The sequence below is a fragment of the Chiloscyllium plagiosum genome, unplaced genomic scaffold (genome assembly GCF_037043375.1).
Source record: "Chiloscyllium plagiosum isolate Xiang-an unplaced genomic scaffold, Cpla_swu_hap1 HiC_scaffold_23, whole genome shotgun sequence".
In the NCBI taxonomy this organism is placed as follows: domain Eukaryota; kingdom Metazoa; phylum Chordata; class Chondrichthyes; order Orectolobiformes; family Hemiscylliidae; genus Chiloscyllium; species Chiloscyllium plagiosum.
Genome location: NW_028270161.1, coordinates 60,632,768 through 60,653,148, shown reverse-complemented (window position 1 = coordinate 60,653,148; position 20,381 = coordinate 60,632,768). Strand labels below are relative to the sequence as shown.

At 43.4% G+C, this 20,381-nt stretch overlaps 1 protein-coding gene across 3 annotated transcripts in view; it reads right to left on the bottom strand.

The window, feature by feature from the left end:
* The window catches only part of LOC122561437 (dynein axonemal heavy chain 3-like), a 557,691-nt gene that overhangs the window by 311,864 nt on the left and 225,446 nt on the right, over positions 1 to 20,381 (bottom strand). For all 3 annotated transcript variants that reach the window (XM_087999740.1, XM_087999741.1, XM_087999742.1), the window contains 3 exons: positions 8,142 to 8,372; positions 4,672 to 4,770; positions 4,023 to 4,162 (listed from right to left, as the gene is read on the bottom strand). In XM_087999740.1, the coding sequence (XP_087855866.1) occupies positions 4,023 to 4,162; positions 4,672 to 4,770; positions 8,142 to 8,372 (470 nt within the window). The remainder of the gene's footprint in view (positions 1 to 4,022; positions 4,163 to 4,671; positions 4,771 to 8,141; positions 8,373 to 20,381) is intronic.

Below are 20,381 nucleotides of genomic sequence, written 5' to 3'. Positions count from 1 at the left end.
TGCCTGAGGTTACTTACTATTAATGAAACTCGTAGTTTTCTGACAGTAAATATTTTCTGACATTATAAATAAGGGATAAAATCTTGAAAGGGATGCAGAAGCAGAATGATCTGGGTCTATGAGAGGAAATTATTTTGAAGGTAAATGGAGAAAGAGCAGTTAATAAAAATTCCAGTTTATTAATGGGGGCATAGAGCACTGGAGCAAGGTTTCTATAAGTCATTTGTCAGTCCTTAGCTGGAGTATTGCATTCTGGGCACTACACTTTGGAGAGAGAGTGCAGAAGAGATTTACAAGAATGGTCCCAGAGATAAGATTTATTAATTAGGAGGATAAATTTGAGAGATTGAGACTGTTCTCCCTGGAGAGTCGAGGGCCAAGAAGAGATCTGATAGAGGTTTTCAAAAACAGAGGAGATACGGAGAAATTGTTCCTGCTCAAAATAATTTAAGTTCTGAGCAGGGATTGTACAAATTGGGCCTGTTCTCTCCAGAATTTAGAAGGTTAAGGGGTCCAACATATTAATAGGAATTAATAGTAAAAGATAAACTATTACCCCTGAAGTAGATTCTAAAACTAGGGAGAATTAGGGGCGGACTGTTCAGGAGAGATGTTAGGAAGCATTTCTAATTTAGAACTCTCTTCCACACACATCAGTGGATGCTCAATTTTAAATCTGAGATAAATCTTTATTGAGCACATGTATTTTGGCTCTGATGCTTGTGATCCTCATCGGTCACTTCACCGTGTTATTCTGTTTCGATTGACAAGTACAAAGAGCTGTTTATATTGAGTTTTGTTGCTCATCCATGGGATGAGCGTGAATCAAATAACATCTGACTCCAAGGTAAGGCTCATGAGAAGAATGTCTAATCCTGTTTCACCAAGTCTGTGAGGGTCATCTTTAATTATTACAGAATAGTGAAAGTCCTTTCAATATTTATAACAGACCCTAATGGATCCCTGGAGGGGTGGAGGTGAAGATTGTGTCTGATGTTGATACAAAACCCATCTCAAGGCCTAAGATTGTTACTGGTCCCAGGCACAGGGGAGTCAGGAGGGAGAGTCAATCCTAAAGAGGTTGGTTCTCAATGGAGAACCCTAATCTCAGTTTCTGGCCCCTCAAATCAGATGCGTTTATGTACAAGGGACCTCTTCTCCGGCTCCCTCAACAACAACCCACAAAAATATGTCAGGGTTTGATGGCGCACTTTGTTGGATTGCAATACTTCCCTTGCCCATTGCTGGGGCACCAGTGAAGACAGAATGAAACCCTTTACTGGCCTTCAGTTGTGGGAAATCCCCAGAAATGGAACAGGGGAAATGTAGGAAGATGGGAGACTCCACCACTACCCTGAACCCCACTACCTCTATTTAACATCCCCCCTTCTTCACTGAACCTGCCATCGTGGGGGTAAGGGGTGAGGAGAATTAAATTCTGCCTTTTTATAATTGAGATGTGAAATAACAGCAGATGGCACACAGGAATATTGCAACTGAACTTCAATATAAAGACCTGGGAAACCAATAGTAATAATCTGAGTCACTCACAGCACATTGTCCCATCAAAAATTCATCAAAGATCCTCAGACAGCGCCTTTCACACCCATGGCCACTTCCATCTCGGGACAAGGGCATGGCATACATTGGAACACCTCCACCTGCAAGTTCTCCTCCAAGCCACTCACCATCCCGACTTGGAAATGTATCACCATTCCTTCAGTGTTACTGGGTCAAAATCTTGGAATTCCCTCCCTAAAGGTATTGTGGGTCTACCTACAGCACATTGACTGCAGCGGTTCAAGAATGCAGCTCCCCACCACCTACTCAAGGACAACGAAGGATGGGCAATAAATGCTGGATCAGCTAGTGACACCCATGTCCCATATTTAATTTTTAAAAGTCCTGATCACCACACAATGCAGTTAGTCATTCTGTACCTTGTAGAGCTCTACAGGATTTAGCTAACTGGAAGCAGCAATTGTCATACTGCACAGAATAATATTCAGAACACAAATGCAGAAAGGCTGATCTTTACTCTTCCAGAAGGATAATATAACATACAAATGATGCACACTGGACCAACTGTATTGCAAAATGGCGCTCCCATACCCTCATTTCAAGTGTTGCTGGATTTTCCCTCTGAGAAGGAACATTCATTTAAACAAACGTAGTGTGCACAGACCGGAAAAATTGAAAGACATTTTGGAAATGCATGTTGTGGGTAGTTGAAGCCAGTTGTTTGCACAGTTTGGTTTTTATAAAAGCACACATACTACGTTCCGCATGTGCTCAGATCATTGCGTTCATTTCAGTCTCAGGCAGCATCATTCAAGCTGTGTTCTGATTGATTGTCTCTTCACAAATCTGCCTCATTCTATTTGATGTCAATGTGAATGCCACTCTAACAGCTCACAATTCAATCCAGGCTATTACGAAAAAGAAACATGATGGAATTGTTAAACAAAGAAGGACTTGTTTTGAGAGCACTTTTCGCAACCACAACCTCCCAAAGCCAGATGAAATACTTTCACAGTGAAGTCATTTTTGCAATACAGGAAACCCACTAGCTAATTTGCACACAGCAAGTTCCCATAAGCAGCTCCTTAATAAATTACCAGATCATCTCTTTAACAGATGATGGTGGAGACCAGAGATAACTGTCTTGCTTTCCTATGCCCTGTGATCTTCTACATCCTTGTTGATAGATAGGGGCCTCACTGTTATGTCTCGATTCAGACTCCACTGTACTGAGCATACTACTGTGTAAGGGATTTAGGACCCTGGAGTAACTTTGTGATGCTGTCACAGACCTGCTCCCCACTGGGCACAAATAGCACAGAGTGGGAGGAGTCAGTCAGACGATTAGGAATTTGGAAGAAAGAAGCACATGTTGAAATAGTCTTTTAATAAAGTAGATTTGGAGCCAAAAATATCAAAGATTAATGAGTAAAGAAATGTTTTGGCTTAATTTGTGATCAACAGTCTGACAAAAAAAACCCAAGTCTTGAAGTTGTATTCCTTTCATCCAGCCCGTTCTTTCAACCCAAATTCTTAGATGAAGCATAAAACCAATTCCAAAAGAGATATGCTTTATGGCATTATTGGCGTTACTGCACAATATTGAAAGATTGGAAAGTCACATTTACTTGATGCTAAGACAGCTAGTTGTGCCAAGTTTTAAAGGTGTACATGACACCCCTCAAGAGAGAAACAGGTCTTTGAATCTTTACAGGTCGATGTCTTTCTCGATCTTTGTGCGTGACAATGAACCAACTATTTTTAAATCAAATGAAATCACATCGTGATGTCCAAATTTAATACCAGATCAGATATGAGAATAAGAAATTAATTAACTGGATCATTTTAAAAACCTTTGCTATGTTTACTAGTGAAAAGCATTTGCAATTAGAAGGGATTCTCATTGTTCTAGTTTGACATTAATCCCCTAGTCTCTTGCCTTATATCAACCTCATATTTCCTCATCGGAGTTTAAAATTGCTAATTGCATCCCTTTAGCTGGGAGGACAATGCAGTCCATTCAGCTTCAAAAAGACTTGGACTTTGAGCTCGACTGACAGAAGGAGATTTACTCGGTGAGTTTTAAAAAAAACAAAGTCAAGCTACGCACTCAGTGTTCCAACAATGATAAGAAAACACTAGACAATGGGGTTCAATGTAAACACAATCAATGCAACACCAACTGAGCTGCTTATATTTCATCACTTATCATGATTACAAATCTTTCTGTGTGAAGGAACTTAATTTTAATCAGGTTCTTTCATGTATGTTAGACTAACAAACGTTTTCACATGTATAGTGAATAAAACACGTTTGCCAGTAAAATATGGGATAAAACAATGATTTTGTGGATAAATTCATTGTAGAACCACAGTAAATGTCACATTTTCTTACAAAAGCGGTTAGTTTCTATTATAATACAAACACAGACCACCTCCCCTCCCTTCCGCTATGATCCTTTCACATGTTTCTGTTTTGTTTAAGTAAAAGGAGTTCCTTACCAGTTTGTATCCACCACGTCAAACATCTTTCCTTGCTCTGGGATTTGACTGTGGATATCCTCTGAGCTGAATATCGGCTCCAGGTACAGCCAAGCCATTTGGACACGGAGCCAAGATTCCAGGATATTATGCATCAGCCACTGTGAAAAGACAACATACTGGGTGAAGTCGAAATTGTTGCTACCAGTACGAATGTAACAAGAAAAGAGACGGATTACTTTTCAGAGAAAGGGGATGGCTCTGCAGATGCCTGTTCTCCTCCTTTCTGTCTTGCAAGCTTCTGGGAGGTGAACTCTCATCTTGCACAACCAGCCCTGACATTCCTTCTTTCTGTTCTAGTTGAAGAAGCACAGTGAAGTAAGAGCCAAGCCTGCTCCTTGGTCAGTCTCACATGGATGAGTTGCTCACTTACTGAGTGACTGCCTATTTAGTTTCGTCTCTCACGATGAAAACTAAAGCAGCCTCAGTTCAGCAGTTTGCATGTCATGCTGTTCCCACAAGACCAGCACTGCAGCCCAAGTTGAAGAAGTTACATCAACTGAAAACTGCTGAAGCATGAACGCCAACAGATAACAAAAAAAAACCAAGGCGTGGGATGCAACAAAAAAAAATTCAGACACTAATTAAATTCTACAAGAAACCAACTTACCAGCTTAGACTCCCATGCTGATATTTCCTTTTCGAAGGAGGCAATAAATGGAGAACCTTTCATGGTGGTAGTTTTTACAATGTGGTCTTCAAGTAAAACCTGAGAGAAATAGATTATACTCACGGATTATGGTCCTGAATGGATGCCAAGAATAAGATAAAACGAAGAGATAAGTTAGAGCTTGTACAGAGCTAGATTTGTGGCCAGCAATTGGCAATGATTGAACCTTATTGCTGTTTGCTGCAGAGACTGAAGTGTCATTTACAAAAGAAAACCCTCCTGCCCATAGAATCTCATCTGAAACTATTTCACTATTGTCACTTTAACAATTTAAATTTTCATACCTTCACTCAATAAGATCACAGAGTTTTTTATTTAAATGCAGCATGCAAGATAGCAGCTATTAAATAAGCTCCAGACTCCTATCCATTCTTTTCCTAGTGCAATGGAGAGGTTTAATAAAAGCACCAGCTAACTTCAAAGCAGACAATTTAAACCTCTTCTGCAAAAAGTCTATTTTGCAATAATGGAATTACATGATTCTTGTCAGTATCTGCAACAGAAGAATTAATTGTAATTTGTGAAGTTAATCCACTAAGTGAGAGAATTCATCCAATATTACTTGTTCAAAATTTGGGATCACATAATTTTGTATTTTTTAAAAGTGAACTTGAGACTGATTCTTATGAAATGACCAGGTGTGATTTTGGATGCTATTAATGAAAAATAGCTTCCTACAAGTTTGGCTTATTCCTTTTTTTAACCAATTAGGAAATCAGGTATTTTTAAAATCACAAGAGCAGCAGCTGCCAGCAAATGCCATCACACATACTGCAGCAAGCAAAAGATCAAATGAGCTGCAGCCTTTAGATATCTTCTGATCTCTATTCGAGGCACAGCTGATCACTGAAGATTAGGTTCAAATCCAGTTACATTCTCAAGCTGAACACATTTTAAAGAGTGCCTCTGCATTTGATAAAATCCCACTCCAAGTCGAACAAAAATATGGAAACTGGTTCCAAACTTCCTCCTTAACCATCAAGTGTAACTGCACAACTCACTCCTAAAGGAAACTGGAGGCATTACCTCAATGTATCATGTAGACAGTTCACAGAGGAGTGTAAGAATAATAATCAGCTAATTGCACTAGGGGATTTCAACTTTTCCGACATAATTTGGGAAAGTCACAGTGTTAAGCGTTTAGACAGGGCGGATTTCTTGAAATGTAACCAGGGGATCTTTTTATAGCAATATGTAGAAGGTCCAATGAGGTGGTTCAGGGGCAGAAGCTGGTTGGACAAGTGTTTGACTTGGCAGTACGGGATCAGTTTAGTGATAGAGCCCACAGCACGGTATGGTTCAAATTTGTTTTAGACTAGGAAAAAGATGGCTTCAAAAGCTGGCTTTGGACTATGGAAGGCTGATTTTATTAAAGTAAAGCAGGATCTGGCCACAGTAGAGTGGGAACAGCTCCTTGCGGGTAAGTCTACTGCGGAGCAGTGGGGGGCATTCAAAAAGGAGCTGGGGAAAATGCAGGTGCAACATTCACCCTTAAGACGGAAGTGTAGGAGTAATAAGTTCAGAGAACCCTGGATGTCTAGATCAACTCAGGACTGGATAAGGATGAAGCAGAGTAAGTCTTTTAGCAAGTCCAAAGGGAGCAATTCAGCTGCGGCCCTTGAGGAATACAAGACGAACAGGTCGGAACTTAAGAAAGCAATTAGAAAATTAAAAAAGGGGTATGAGAAATGACATGTGAACAGGATTATGGAGAATCCTAAGATGTTTTATAAATACATTACAAAGAATAGGGCCTATTAGGAACCAAACTTGGTTATGGTTATAACTTGGTATGGACGGCACGGTGGCACAGTGGTGCCTCACAGCGCCAGAGATCTGGGTTCAATTCCCACCTCAGGCGACTGACTGTGTGAAGTTTGCACATTCTCCCTGTGTCTGCGTGGGTTTCCTCCCACAGTCCAAAGATGTGCAGGTCAGGTGAATTGGACATGCTAAATTGCCCAAAGTGTTAGGTGAAGGGGTAAATGTAGGAGTATGTGTGGGTGGCGAGTCGGTGTGGACTTGTTGGGCTCTTGGGCCTGTTTCCACATTGTAAGTAATCTAATCTAATCTAATCTAAACTTGTGTGTGAGGCTGCAGGATAATGTAAGAGTGTTGAATGAACACATCCCTTCATTCTGAAAAAGGAGAATGTAGATATGAAATTTGGTAAAAGGGAATGTAAGGAACTTGCACAGTTTGGTGAGGAGCTGGAGGCTCAGTCAGACTTAAAAACAGACAAATCCCCTGGCCTAGATGAATTGCATCCCAGGCTGCTGTGAGAGGCGAAGCAGGAAATTGCCGAGGCTCTAACACAAAGTCTTGATTAATCTCTGGCCGCAAGGGAGATGCCAGAGGACTGGAAGATGGCATATTATGGTTCTACTCTTTAAGAAGAGTGGTAGAGATGAGCCAGGAAATTACAGGCAGGTGAGTCTCACGTCAGTGGTAGGGAAGCTATTGGCGAAAATTCATGAAAGAGCAGATTAATATCCACTTGGAAATGCATTAGTTAATTAGGGGTAGAAAGTTTTGAAAATGCGAGCATGTATGTGAATACTTACATGGATTTTAGTAAAACCTTTGATAAGGCAGACCAGTGGCAGGTGGTCTTTAACCCTGATAACTACAAGGTGATGCACTTTGGAAGACAAAAAAAGATGAGGGAGTATTTAATGAATGGCAGGACACTGGACAGTGAAGAGGAACAGAGGGATCTTGGGATAATTATTCACAGATCCATGAAGTCAACATAGCATGTGAACAGGATTGTTGAGAAGGCACATGCACAGTTTGGTGAGGAGCTGGATTTCAGAAGGCTTTCATCAGTCATGGCTTGGAGTTTAAGAGCAAGGAGGTCATGTTGGAGTTGTACAGCGTGTTGGTCTGGCCAGAGCTGGATTATTGGATGCAGTTCTGGTTGCCTCACTACAGGAAGGATGGGATAGCACTGAAGGGGATACAGAGGAGGTTCACCAGGATGTTGCCTGGGATGGAGAAATTCTCTGCAGCAGAAATGGGACATGATTGAGGTGTATAAGATTATGAGAGGTACGGACAGGGTGAATACAGAGCAGCTGTTTCCCTTGGTTGAGGGGTCAATCACAAGGGGGCATAGTCTTAGGGTAAGAGATGGGAGATTCAAAGGGGATTTGGGAAAATAACCTTTTCACTCAGTGAGTGGTGGGAATCGGGAATACATTGCCTGGGAGGGTAGTGGAGGCTGGAAACCTTATAACCTTTAAAACATATCTGGATAAATACTTCAAATATCATAACATTCAGGGATATGGGACAGACGCAGGAAATTGGGATTAGTGCACCGTTATGTTGGTACAGATTTGATGGACCGAAGGACCTTATCTGTGCTGTGTGAATCTAATCAGTAAAACACCTTTGACATACTGCACCTGAATATCGTCCACTGCTGCTAAGATTTTGATGCCGGTATATTTGTAACTGATGTATGTAAAATTAACTTCGTCCCAGTCTTCCTCCATCTTGCTGAGAGCTTTCTCCAGTGCATATTCTTTACTGGCTTGTGAGCTGATATGGTTTAAATCTTCCAGGTACTTCTCAAGACCCAGCTGCATGACGTCCATCAAGGTTGTGCTTTCATGTGGCATGATACTGAATCCAACCTGTGACAAAGTGAATCTCCTTACACACACATACAGTCACTGCAAACAATCTACATGGTTTCAATGTTGAATGAGTGGAGAAGTAGCCTTTCATCATCGGGTGTTTGTATCCATTTTTAATTCCATATTAGATTAGGTTACTTACAGTGCGGAAACAGGCCCTTCGGCCCAACAAGTCCACACCGACCCTCCGAACAGCAACCCACCCAGACCCATTCCCCTACACCTAACACTACGGGCAATTTAGCATGGCCAATTCACCTGACCTGCACATTTTTGGACTGTGGGAGGAAACCGGAGCACCCAGAGGAAATCCACACAGACACGGGGAGAATGTGCAAACTCCACACAGACAGTCGCCTGAGGCAGAAATTGAACCCGGATCTCTGGTGCTGTGAGGCAGCTGTGCTAACCACTGTGCCACTGTGCCGCCCAGTATAGCAGATGGATTTTTTTGCTTTATTTAAGGAATTTTGAAATTAGATTAGATTAGATTACATTAAATTAGATTACATTACAGCGTGGAAACAGGCCCTTCGGCCCAACAAGTCCACACCGACATGCTGAAGCGCAACCCACCCATACCCCTACATTTACCCCTTACCTAACACAATGGGAAATTTAGCATGGCCAATTCACCTGACCTGCACATCTTTGGACTGTGGGAGGAAACCGGAGCACCCGGAGGAAACCCACGCAGACACGGGGAGAATGTGCAAACTCCACACATTCTGAGGCGGGAATTAAACCCGGGTCTCAGGCGCTGTGAGGCAGCAGAAATGGAACACGAAAACACAGACGAGGGGATTTGGTCTAAAATATCAAATAATTGACCTGAGAAAGGGGAATATGATTAAATAAAGAACCAACATTATTCAAAATCAGGTGGCAATAATCAATGGAAGGCCAAGATCACTTGATTTTTAATCTGAGGGTCCAGGGTTCAACTCCCTAAAGGTTCTCCTGAGGGCTGCCCTGGATAGAAGGGATGGCCTTTTCCCCGAGGATAGAAACAAGAGACCATTCCCTCTGCATTCTACTTTCCACTCATACTTTGTGCTCTAGTTATTGTGATATTGCCACTGCAAATGACTGTCACACAGGACCTTGAGTGCCATCCATGCAGTTCATCTCCACTCTGACCCCAGAATCAGCACCACGTCATGGTAACCCCCCACCACATCAGATAACTTGCACCCCTCGAGGGATTTAATTCCAAAGCACGGCACCGTTTCTTTGCCTGGTGTCTGTCATACCCCCAGCTGAATAACGCAAAAGGCAGGGACAACATTGATGAGTTAAAGTTCGTATGAATTGCAGCAAAATGTGCCTCATGCATTTGGATTGGAATATTTGAGTTAGCTGTTATTTCTAACTTCTTGCCAAGAGAATGATGTGGTGGTCAGTGACAAATGGAAGATACGGAGTATGAGTGAAGGGGGAAGCTGGGGTTGAGGTCAATGCTCTCACACTCACATGAATGTTTCATGTACAATGGGACTGTCCAACCTCCCACTGGATAGGTGAACGTGTCCATCTTTCTCCTTCACCTGCAGTTGGCCCTACTCCATGTGACCTCTGTACATGCTCCCAGATCCAAGAGGAAGCCAAAGGCTGGGTCCAACTGGTTTGGGCAGACATAGGCAGGAATCCCTTGAGACGTGGCACACTCTCTGAAAAATTCTGCAACTTCAATCAACTGTGTATATAAAAAAAACTAAACACTTAGAGAATTAAAAGCCAAAAGATCTCAACCTATTAATTAGTCTGTAAGTAACTAGTGGTGAACTAGTGCTGGTGGGAAGCCTTCTTGTAGCTTAACATGTGGTCAGCCAGGAGATTCATGGAACTCCATTATTGTCGTTTAGCATCAAATCGGTTTCACAGGTTACATCCCCTGAACCTGATATTCTACACTGTAAGGTTTTAAAACAGGTGACTACAGCCATAATGGGCTAGATTGACTGCACCTCAAGTGGGGTCTGTGGTGGTCAGATACACTGAATTCTGGTTAGGGGCACTCAGTAATGGGCAACATCTCCCTGACACAGGATTCTGGAGGTAAGATGTCAATCGGAATCACCAAAATGGCACAAACAACTTTCCTTACCCTTGAATACACAGTAATTTACTGGTTTCTAATGAACATCATGACAATCCCAGCACTTTCCAAGTGCCTGGTAAACAATCCAACAAATCTGGTTGGGATTTGCCAGTGGCCCCCATGCAGCAAAAGGGGAAAAGTGGGCACATCATCACCAATGTGCCTGAGTGGGCCTCCTGGCACTAGGAGGGAGTGGAGGGTGAAATGCTTGGAGTTAACTCCTTGCTGTTGCCTCTGACACCAACTCCCTGTGAGAGTCAAATTACCCTGGATACTATGCTGCTCTGAGAGGTAGGTACAGTACCAGAGTTTAGATTAGAGTGGTGCTGGAAAAACACAGTAGGTCAGGCAGCATCCGAAGAGCAGGAAAATCGATGTTTTAGGTGATTTTCCTACTCCTCGGATGCTGCCTGACCTGCTGTGCTTTTCCAGCACCACTCTAATCTAAATTCTGGTTTCCAGCATCTGCAGTTCTCACTCCTGCTTTGGTACAGTACCACCTTGCCCATTGGCACTAGAGGCAGAGAGCCACAAGCCTCTGCTTATCTGGCAGTCCATGCTGGGCAGGACCTCTGGCACTGCCCCACATCCCAACCCCACCTCCGGCCCCAATTACAGGAAGGTTCACCAATGATCATGGCAATAACCAAGGGCACTTAATCCTGCTGTGCCTCCTCTACTGAACTGAAGGAGGCTCCCCCCACTTCACCATCAATGGGGTAGACGCCCGTCTTCCCGATAGACACCAGCACAATCAGATCTACTGCTTTTGATCTTCTGGAACTTCCTCTGTCCAGTGTTGTCCTCAGGGATGAGTGACATAAAGTCATAGACTGCCTGCTCCCTAATGAATCAGTTCTCTGCCAGAGTACTCCTTCTCCTCTTTCTCATGCTACAGACCTGGTTATGAATCATAGAATCCCTACACTGTGGAAGTAGGCCATTCAGCCCATCAAGTCCATATTGACCCTCCAAAGAGCACCCACCAAGACCCAGCCCTCTACCCTAACACTGTACTTCCCCATGGCTAATCAACCTGGCCTGTACGTTCCTGGACACTATGGACAATTTAGCCAATCCACCCAATCTCCACATCTTTGGACTGTTGGAGGAAACCAGAACACCTGGAGGAAACTTATGCAGACACGGGGGGAGTGTGCAAACTGCACACAGACAATTGGCCAAGGGTGGAATGGAACCTGGGTCCCTGACACTGTGAAGTAACAGTGCTAACTATTGAGCCACTGTGCCGCCCATTAACTCAGAGTAACCAAGGCCATTACCAGTATCCAAAACTAGAAAACCATTTAGACAGCTTGACCTCCAGGATACTTGCACTACCTTCCCCAGTTTCCCCTTATGGGACAATCTAGAAATTGATACCACAGTTTTAGGATAAGGGGTAGCAAATTAAAACCAGAGATGAAAAGAGATTCCTTTCTGCAAAGGATCGTAAATCCGTGAAATTCAATAATACAGAGTGCAGTGGACTCCAGAACACTGAATAAATTTGAAAGAGGAGATAGGTTTTTAATGAGTAAAGGGAGAAAGTGTCAGGAAGAGTGGACAGGAAAATGAGGGTGGGCCAAGATGAGATCAGTCATTATTGTATTAGATGGTAGAGGAGACTTCAGAGGCTGAATGACCAACTCCTCCTCCTATTCTTATGTTTGTAGTTCTCTAAGAATGTCCCACATTCCCTATCTGCCTCCATACTCTGACTCTAGGGGTGACCACTTCTCTGTGAATGAGCTATCCACACAACCATTACCCTTACTGACCTGACAGTGACTGCTCGTGATCTGAAACATTGAACTGAGGTTTCTGCAGCTAGTGGCACATCCCTCACACAGTTGCCTCGGTTACAGATAGCATCCACAACTTCCCTATACTACAGGATAAACAAACCTGCTGTGCCTTGGCATTACCTCACTTATGTTAACTTTATTTTACTTAGCCATTACTTAATCCTGACAACTATTGATAAACCTTAATTGAAGTGATAAATCTGATTGTTAACCACTTTTTGCAACTAACTTGACTTAAAAGCATTGCTTTCCTTCATGCACGGAATTCCCAAGTGATCCCAATTCACTGCTCATGACATTTCACTGTTTAACAAGGTGATCAAACTCACTTGAAAGTTGTTCATTCTAACGTTAGAGCCTGACTCTTAATCTATATTTAAACTTGCTCGAGCTCAGCATTAAAAATCCAATTCACTATCTATCCTGTCTACAATTCAGTCAGTTTAATAAGGCAATCACACTTACTTTCAAGGTTGTTAGTTGACTTGTCAGAGTCTGATTCTTAACCCATATATAAACTTCAAAAAGACTTATCAGCATTTACCACCTAAACTTAATTCATTACTCACTCGGGTATAGTCTGCTCATCTGACTGACCATACAGTTTAAAAACCTGTCTTGTATCCATAGCTTCAGATCAACCATTAACTAGTTTTATTTTGTGATACAGTAGTTAACATCAATTGAACCAACAACTTTCAACAGATTGACAGAAAACTGCAATCATCAGGTAGTTTCCTGTTTAGCAATGCAACCTTCCTGAAACATATCTGAAAACTCACAGTTCTATACCAGAATCTGACTTTCCATCTACATATAAACTTCAAAGAGTCTTAGAGGAGAAAGTGAGGACTGCAGATGCTGGAGATCAGTGCTGAAAATGTGTTGCTGGAAAAGCGCAGCAGGTCAGGCAGCATCCAAGGAGCAGGAGAATCGACGTTTCGGGCATAAGCCCTTCTTCAAGAATGCGGCTTTTTTTTTCAGCATGGGGTGTCCAGGTGGATGGGGTGTGTTGGAGGCGGGAGAAGGGGTCGTCAGAGGGTGGGCGAGAGTCTTGGTTGAAGAAGTAGGCGCGGAGGCGAAGGCGGCGGAAGAATTGTTCGATGTCACGCCGCATGTTGGACTCGTTAATCCGAGAGAGTAGGGGAATGAAGGTGAGGCCTCTGCTGAGGACTGATCTTTCATCCTCAAAGAGGGGTAGTTCTGGAGGGATGGTGAAAACACGGCAGGGCTGGGAGCTCATTCCTGAAGAAGGGCTTATGCCCGAAACGTCGATTCTCCTGCTCCTTGGATGCTGCCTGTTCTGCTGCGCTTTTCCAGCAACACATTTTCAGTTCAAAGAGTCTTACCAGAGTTTACTGTGTGAACCTATTTCACTACTCAGGTGTTGTCACATGACAAGGGAGGGGTCTTGTGGTGCAGTGGTAGTTGTCCCTACCTTTGAGCTAGGAAGCCCAACTTCAAGTACCACTTGATCCAGTGATGTGTAATCATGTCTCTAAACAGGTCAATTTTTTAAAAAAATCTTGTCACCCGACCATTAGCCCCTTGTTGAGCTCACTGCTGTTTGTCATGTATATGAATGATCTGGATGAGAATTTAGGAGTGGTTAGTAAGTTTACAGATGATACCAAAATTGGTGGTATAGTAAACAGTGAAGAAGGTTACCTCAGATTACAAATGGATCTTGATCAATTGGGCCAATGAGCTGAGGAATGGCATTTGGAATTTAATTTTGAATAAGTGCAAGGTATTGTAATTTGGTAAAACAAATAAGGACAGGGCTTATATAACTAATGGCCAGGCCCTGGGTAGTGTTGTAGAATAGAGAGACCTAGGGATTCAGGTACAAAGTTCTTTGCAAGTTGCATCACAGGGCGACAGAGTGGTTAAGGAGGCATTTAGGCAGGCGTGTCTTCATTGCTCAGACCATTGAGTATAGGAGTTGGGATATCATGTTGAGGTTATACAGGACTTTGGTGAGGCCACTTCTGGAGAACTGTGTACAGTTCTAGTTGTCCTGCTATAGGAAGGATATTATTACATTGTAGGGGGTTCAGAAAAGATTTTCCAGGATGTTGCTGGGTGTCGTTGAGTCATAACGAGAGGCTGAATAGGCTTGGATTTTTTTTACTGGAGTGAAGGAAGGTGAGGGGTGACCTTACAGAGGTTTATAAAATCATGAGGGGCATAGATTAGATGAATAGCAAGTGTCTTTTCCCTCGGTTGGGGGGAGTTGAATACTTGGGGGCATATTTTTAAGGAGAGAGGAAAAAGATTTAAAAGGGACATGAGGGGCAACTTTTTCCACACAGAGGGTGGTTCTTATGTGGAATGAACTGGCAAAGAAATTTGTAGATGCAGGTAGAGTTACATTTGGACAGGTACATGAATAGTTTAGAAAGTTATGAAAAGTTTAGAGGATTATAGGCCCAACACAAGCAAATGGGGCTAGTTTATTTAAGGAAACTTGGTCAGCATGGCCGAGTTGGACTGAAGGGTCTGTTTCTGTGCTGTAGGACTCTATGACTCTCCATCAATGTGGCTTTATGGCTGTACTTCTAGATGACCTAAACACAGCCCCATTTAGTAAATCTCTTCAGAGAAAGGCCAGCAAAACAAGCACATGAAGAGAACAGGAAGAAATGCTGAGCATTTCAAGGAGGATATTTAACACCATTTTAAGTTGCTGAGAAAACTAGTCTCTTTCTTTTGTGTGCACAGAAACAGCACAGACCAGGTTTGACCCCTCGGGTTTATCAGTGCTCGACAGAAGGCTGCAGCTGAGATTTATGAAAGGATTGAATCCCCTACCACCAGAGAGGCTAGACACCACCTTTCTCTGGCTGCTCAGGCTGCAAGAACAGACAGAAAGCAAGAAATCATTTCTGTAGCAGTTTCCCCAAATGATTAAATCATGCTGTCTGCACGATCACAGAGCCCGCAGTGACTCTGGCAGCCTGTCATTAGTGAAGTGCATTACTATTACCCTGTTAATAATCCTGACATCCCAGCCTCACAGTAGGCCCAATCCAGTAAATAAGTGCAAATGAAGGGTGGCAAACTTTACCTGCAGCTCCACTAACAATGTTCTGAATACAAGATATCGATACCGTTAGGTTGCTCCAAGTCATGAAGGTGTACAGCACAGAAAAAAGGCTCTTTGGCCAATTGCATCTCTGCTGGTCAAAAACAACCACCTAATTATTTTAATCCTATTTCCCAATCCTTGGCCCATAGCTTTGTATGTCTTGGCATCGCAAGGGTACATCTGAATACTTCTTAAATGTTCTAAAGGTTTCTGCCTCTACAACTGTTACAGGCAGTGAGTTCCAGATTTCCCATCATCCTCTGAGTGAAAAAAGATTGTCCTTACATCCGCTTTAAACTGCCTGCCCTGTTCCTTAAATCCATGCCTCCTGATCACTGATCCCCATCAAAGTTCCTTCCTGCCTATCCTACCTATACCCTTCAGAATTTTTTACATCTTAATCATGTTCCCTCTCAATGTCCTCTGTTCTCAGGAAAACAATCCCAGTCTCACCAATCTCTCTTCAAATCTGAAACTCTCCAGTTCATACAACATTGTGCTAAGTCTTCTCTGTATCCTCTCCAGTGCTATCATATCCCTCCAAACATGCAGATTCCAGAATTGCACGCAATACACTAGCTGTGGCCTAACCTACATTTTATACAGTTCTAGGATAATCCCCCTGCTCTTAAACACGATGCCTCAACTAATAAAGGCACATATCCTATATGCCTTCTTAACCGTTTTATCTACCTGTCGTACTAGCTTAAGGGACCGGTGTATAAATATACACCAAGGTCCCACTGACCCTTGGTGCTTCCCAGGTCTGATCATTCAAGTACAACGTCTCACATTTAACTGGATTGAATTCCATTTGTCATTGATCATCCCATCTGACAAGCCAGTCTATTTCCTCCTGTAATCCAAGGCTCATTATATACCATCCCACCAATTTTTGTATCACCTATGAACTTACTGTTCAACTGTCCAGCATTCAATCTACAGGTAGTTTTCCTAAAATGCCCACAGTTGTATTCCAGTGAAACTTCATTTAATAGAAAATCACTTCATAGAAATAATGGGCCTATGGGAAACGTGGGGTCAACAAACACTATTGCTCACAATCGCTCAAAAATCACCCAAAAGTCTAATGCAAAGTATCGCACACCCTGAGTGGAGGTTGAAATCATATTTATTAATGAAACAAATGTAAATTTAACACAGTACATTTAAAAAATGTATGAAAGCTGCTCCCTGTACAGTACCTCTCACAGAAAGCTACTCTGTCAACAGCTGACATTGGTGCATGCGCAGAACAGCATAAAGGCTGACGCTAACATCACACATGTGCAGAATGGCATGAAGCCTTCGGTGTTGACATTGGTACAAAGACTGGCACTGAAGTTGTGCATGCATGGAACAACACGGATATTGGCGCATGCACAGGATTGCTCAGACATTGGCACCTGGGCAGAATGAAGCACACAAACAGATCCCCACTGGAATCACGCTATTGCCAATAGAGGTAAGCGTTCTCGAAAACACCATTCCCTCATTCTTCAGCAATGTTACAGCCAAATTGTACTGTTGAAATGCGCCTTATCCCAGAACTATCTCTACATCATTCATATAAACCATAAACAACAAGAGCGCAACACTGACCCCTGTGAGATCTTACAGGACACAGATTTCCAGTCAGAAAACCACCCCTCAACCATCACCCTCTGCTTCCTGCCACTGTATCCAATTTGCCAAATTTCCTTGGATCCCCTGGGCTCTTACCTTTGTTATAAGTGTTTCCATGTGGGGCATGATCAAAAGCCTTGCTAAAGTCCCATATCTACACAGCCGGTCACCTCTTCAAAACATTCACTCGAGTTGGTCAGATATGACCGCCCCCAAAATAAAACTGTGCTGACTGCTCTTGATTAATCCCTGCCTCTCCAAGTGTAGCTTAATTCTGTTCTTCAGCATTGATTCCAACACTTTTCCCCATATTGAGAGGCAGTTTCCTACTTTATCCCTTGCTTCCTTGAACAACGGTATGACATTAGCTTCCTCCATCCCTCTGGCACCTCAACAAGGGAGCAATTGAAAATTATTGTAAGTGCCCTTGCTATTTCATCCCTTGTCTCATTGAACAGTCTGGGATATATTTACAGCCTGGGATATATTTCATCTGGCCCTTTAAGCCTGCCTGACCACCCAGGTCCTCCTCTCTGTCCACAGGCCTTCTCCCTGATTTCTGTACCCATATCATTTTTAGAAGCTGTATAAATATTCTAGCTAGTTTTATGTTGGACACAGGGTACTGTTCTCATTTGGCTGACCGTCCTCTAATTGTAGTTCAATGAGATGTTAACATGCAGTACTTGGTGCTTGATAAGTAAGAATAATGTTCCTCACCATTGTGCCAGTTCACAAAGGGTAAGACTCTTCTCAAAGTTAGATGCAGATAAATGAGTAAAAGGCCTAGAAATGTACTCCTCTGAGCTGAATCAGAGAAATCCTTTCAGTATGGATGCAGGCCGTTCAACCCTTGGGTCCACAAAGACCCTGTGAAGAGCATCCTGCCCAGACCCACCCTGCTACCTTATCCCTGTATTTCCCTAGGCTAATCCACCTAGCCTGTACATTCATGGACATTATGGGCAATTTAGCATGGCCTCAAGGAGAGTGGGCACAAGCTCCTGAGCTGTCAAGAGCAGGTAAAGCTCAATTATCAACTCACAAACTATCAAGGGTTGAACCTGTGAATTTGGAACCATCCACATAAACAACCTCAATGATTCAGAAATCTCATTGGACAGATGAAAAGCCGAGTTCAAGTGTCGGCCAATTTAGGAGATTTCATGTGAAGGATAATTGTTCATTGTCCTGCCATTCACATCTCCTCAGGGCACCACATTTGCTCTGTTCTAGTGTCATATCACACACGAAACATTAACTCGATGTCTCTAACCACTGTTGCTGCCAGACCTTCTGAATTTCTCCAGCATTCTCTGTGTTTGTTTCAGATTTCATCTGCAGCATTTTGTTTTTATTCCTTTGTTTCATGTCTAATTCCTGCTCCCTCAGTCCCTGAACCATCAAGTTGTTGCCATTGAATCTGTCCTGCATTCAAACTGAGGGCCAATGACGGACTGCCTACCAGTTTTCATGAAGTACCATGGCGTTAATACCTCTTTTTGCCTCCGCGATAGGCAATTTGTTATTTTCCCACACTGTGGAGAGAAACTAGGCGGGGCCAGTTCCCAACATGGAAGTCTAAACTGGTGACTCCACTTTGCTGCTCACTCCTCCGCAGTCACCAACATGCCAGGGCACACTCCATGGACAGTGACTGTGCTGCACTCTCTGTCCATGGACGGTGTCATCGGATATGAACCAGCCTCACCACAGCCTCATGATACATCTCTCACCCGTAACAGCATGTTACTGAACTCCAACAAAGCGCTCCAACACTGCAGTGGCACCTTCATTCTAACACTGCAGCCAGGACACATTCCACACAGGGACAGCTCCCAGCTCATTGACTGGACAAGACAGTATTTGCCAACTCCTTGTTTGCTCACTCACTTTGCACCGACTTGGGATGTTCACAGAGTCTCTATCATGGTCTTTCCTTGGCCTGACCTTATTGCACTTTTGCCGCCTCATCCAGGCTTCTGGTCCTGTTGTCTTGCCTTACTGTTTCACATGGTTTGAACCAAGGCTCCATAATGAAGCATTAACCTACTTCCCATGTGCCCAGATGAGGTCTCCTTTTGCTTTTCCCTCCAGCCTCCTGCAGGTACAGTCTTGGTGTCTGCAGTTGGCTGGAGGAACCTGTCTTATGATGGAGCATTGGGAGTAGTGCACAGGTGACCCCAGGGTGCCGAGACATGCTGAGTGTGTCCTGCTGTGAGGCAGGCTCACCCTCCGCATCTTGAACTCCCCACTCAGCTGAGAATAGCAAGCAGAAACCCGGCCACTTCTGCAGCATCCTTCTGGGAAGCCAGTGTGTATGGTTTCCCTTCCAGCTGGGTACCTCTTGCTCCCACCCTGTCTCCTGTTGTGTAAGGATGAGTGGGAGTGACGTCAAAGTCCTTTCTTCTCTTTTGCATTTCTGTTGCTGCTGAGCACCAGTAGTTAGAGCATTGCAGTGCAGGTCTGTGCATCTATCTAGCAGATGCTGAGGGTGCTGGCGCTACGCAGTCAGACAGTCACAGGCCTAAGGGAGCTTGGTACAAACTGCATTGTTGGAGACCTGCACCTGTGAGTCCATTTGTCCAATGCCTACAACTTGCTTTACTGCTGCTCCTGTATCTGCTTGTACATTTGGATAAAATTAGCATTAGGTTTCGAGTTAGGGTGAGGGTTACATTAGATTAAGGTCAGTGTTAAGGTTAGTGTTAGGGTTAGGGTTAGCATTACGATTAGGGTTAGGGCTAGGGTCAAGGCTACCATTAGGTTACGGTCAGGGTTAGGGCTAGATTTATAGGTTTCGGGGTAGAGTTAGTGGTAGTTTTAGGGTTAGGATGAAGTTTAGGGCTCATGTTAAGGTGTAGGTCAGCAGTAAGATTAGTTTTAGGGTAGAGTAAGTGTGGGGGTAGGTTTAGGGTTATATTTAACATTTGGGTTAGAGTTATGGGTTAGGGTTAGGATTAAACATTTGTGTTCACTTCAATATTTATTTTTGTTGATTTTTTTGTTGATTGGAATCTAGTGAGAAAACGGATATTGTTTCAGATTTAGAGAGTATCAGATAGGTGTTTTAAAAACTAGAGCTGAAAATGTGTTGCTGGAAAAGCGCAGCAGGTCAGGCAGCATCCAGGGAACAGGAGAATCGACGTTTCGGGCATAAGCCCTTCTTCAGGAATGAGGGAAGTGTGTCCAGCAGGCTAAGATACAAGGTAGGGAGGAGGGACTTGGGGGAGGGGCGTCGGAAATGCGATAGGCGGAAAGAGGTCAAGGTGAGGGTGATAGGTCAGACTGGGGTGGGGGGGGAGAGGTCAGGAAGAAGATTGCAGGTTAGGAAGGCGGTGCTGAGTTCGATGGATTTGACTGAGACAAGGTGGGGGAAG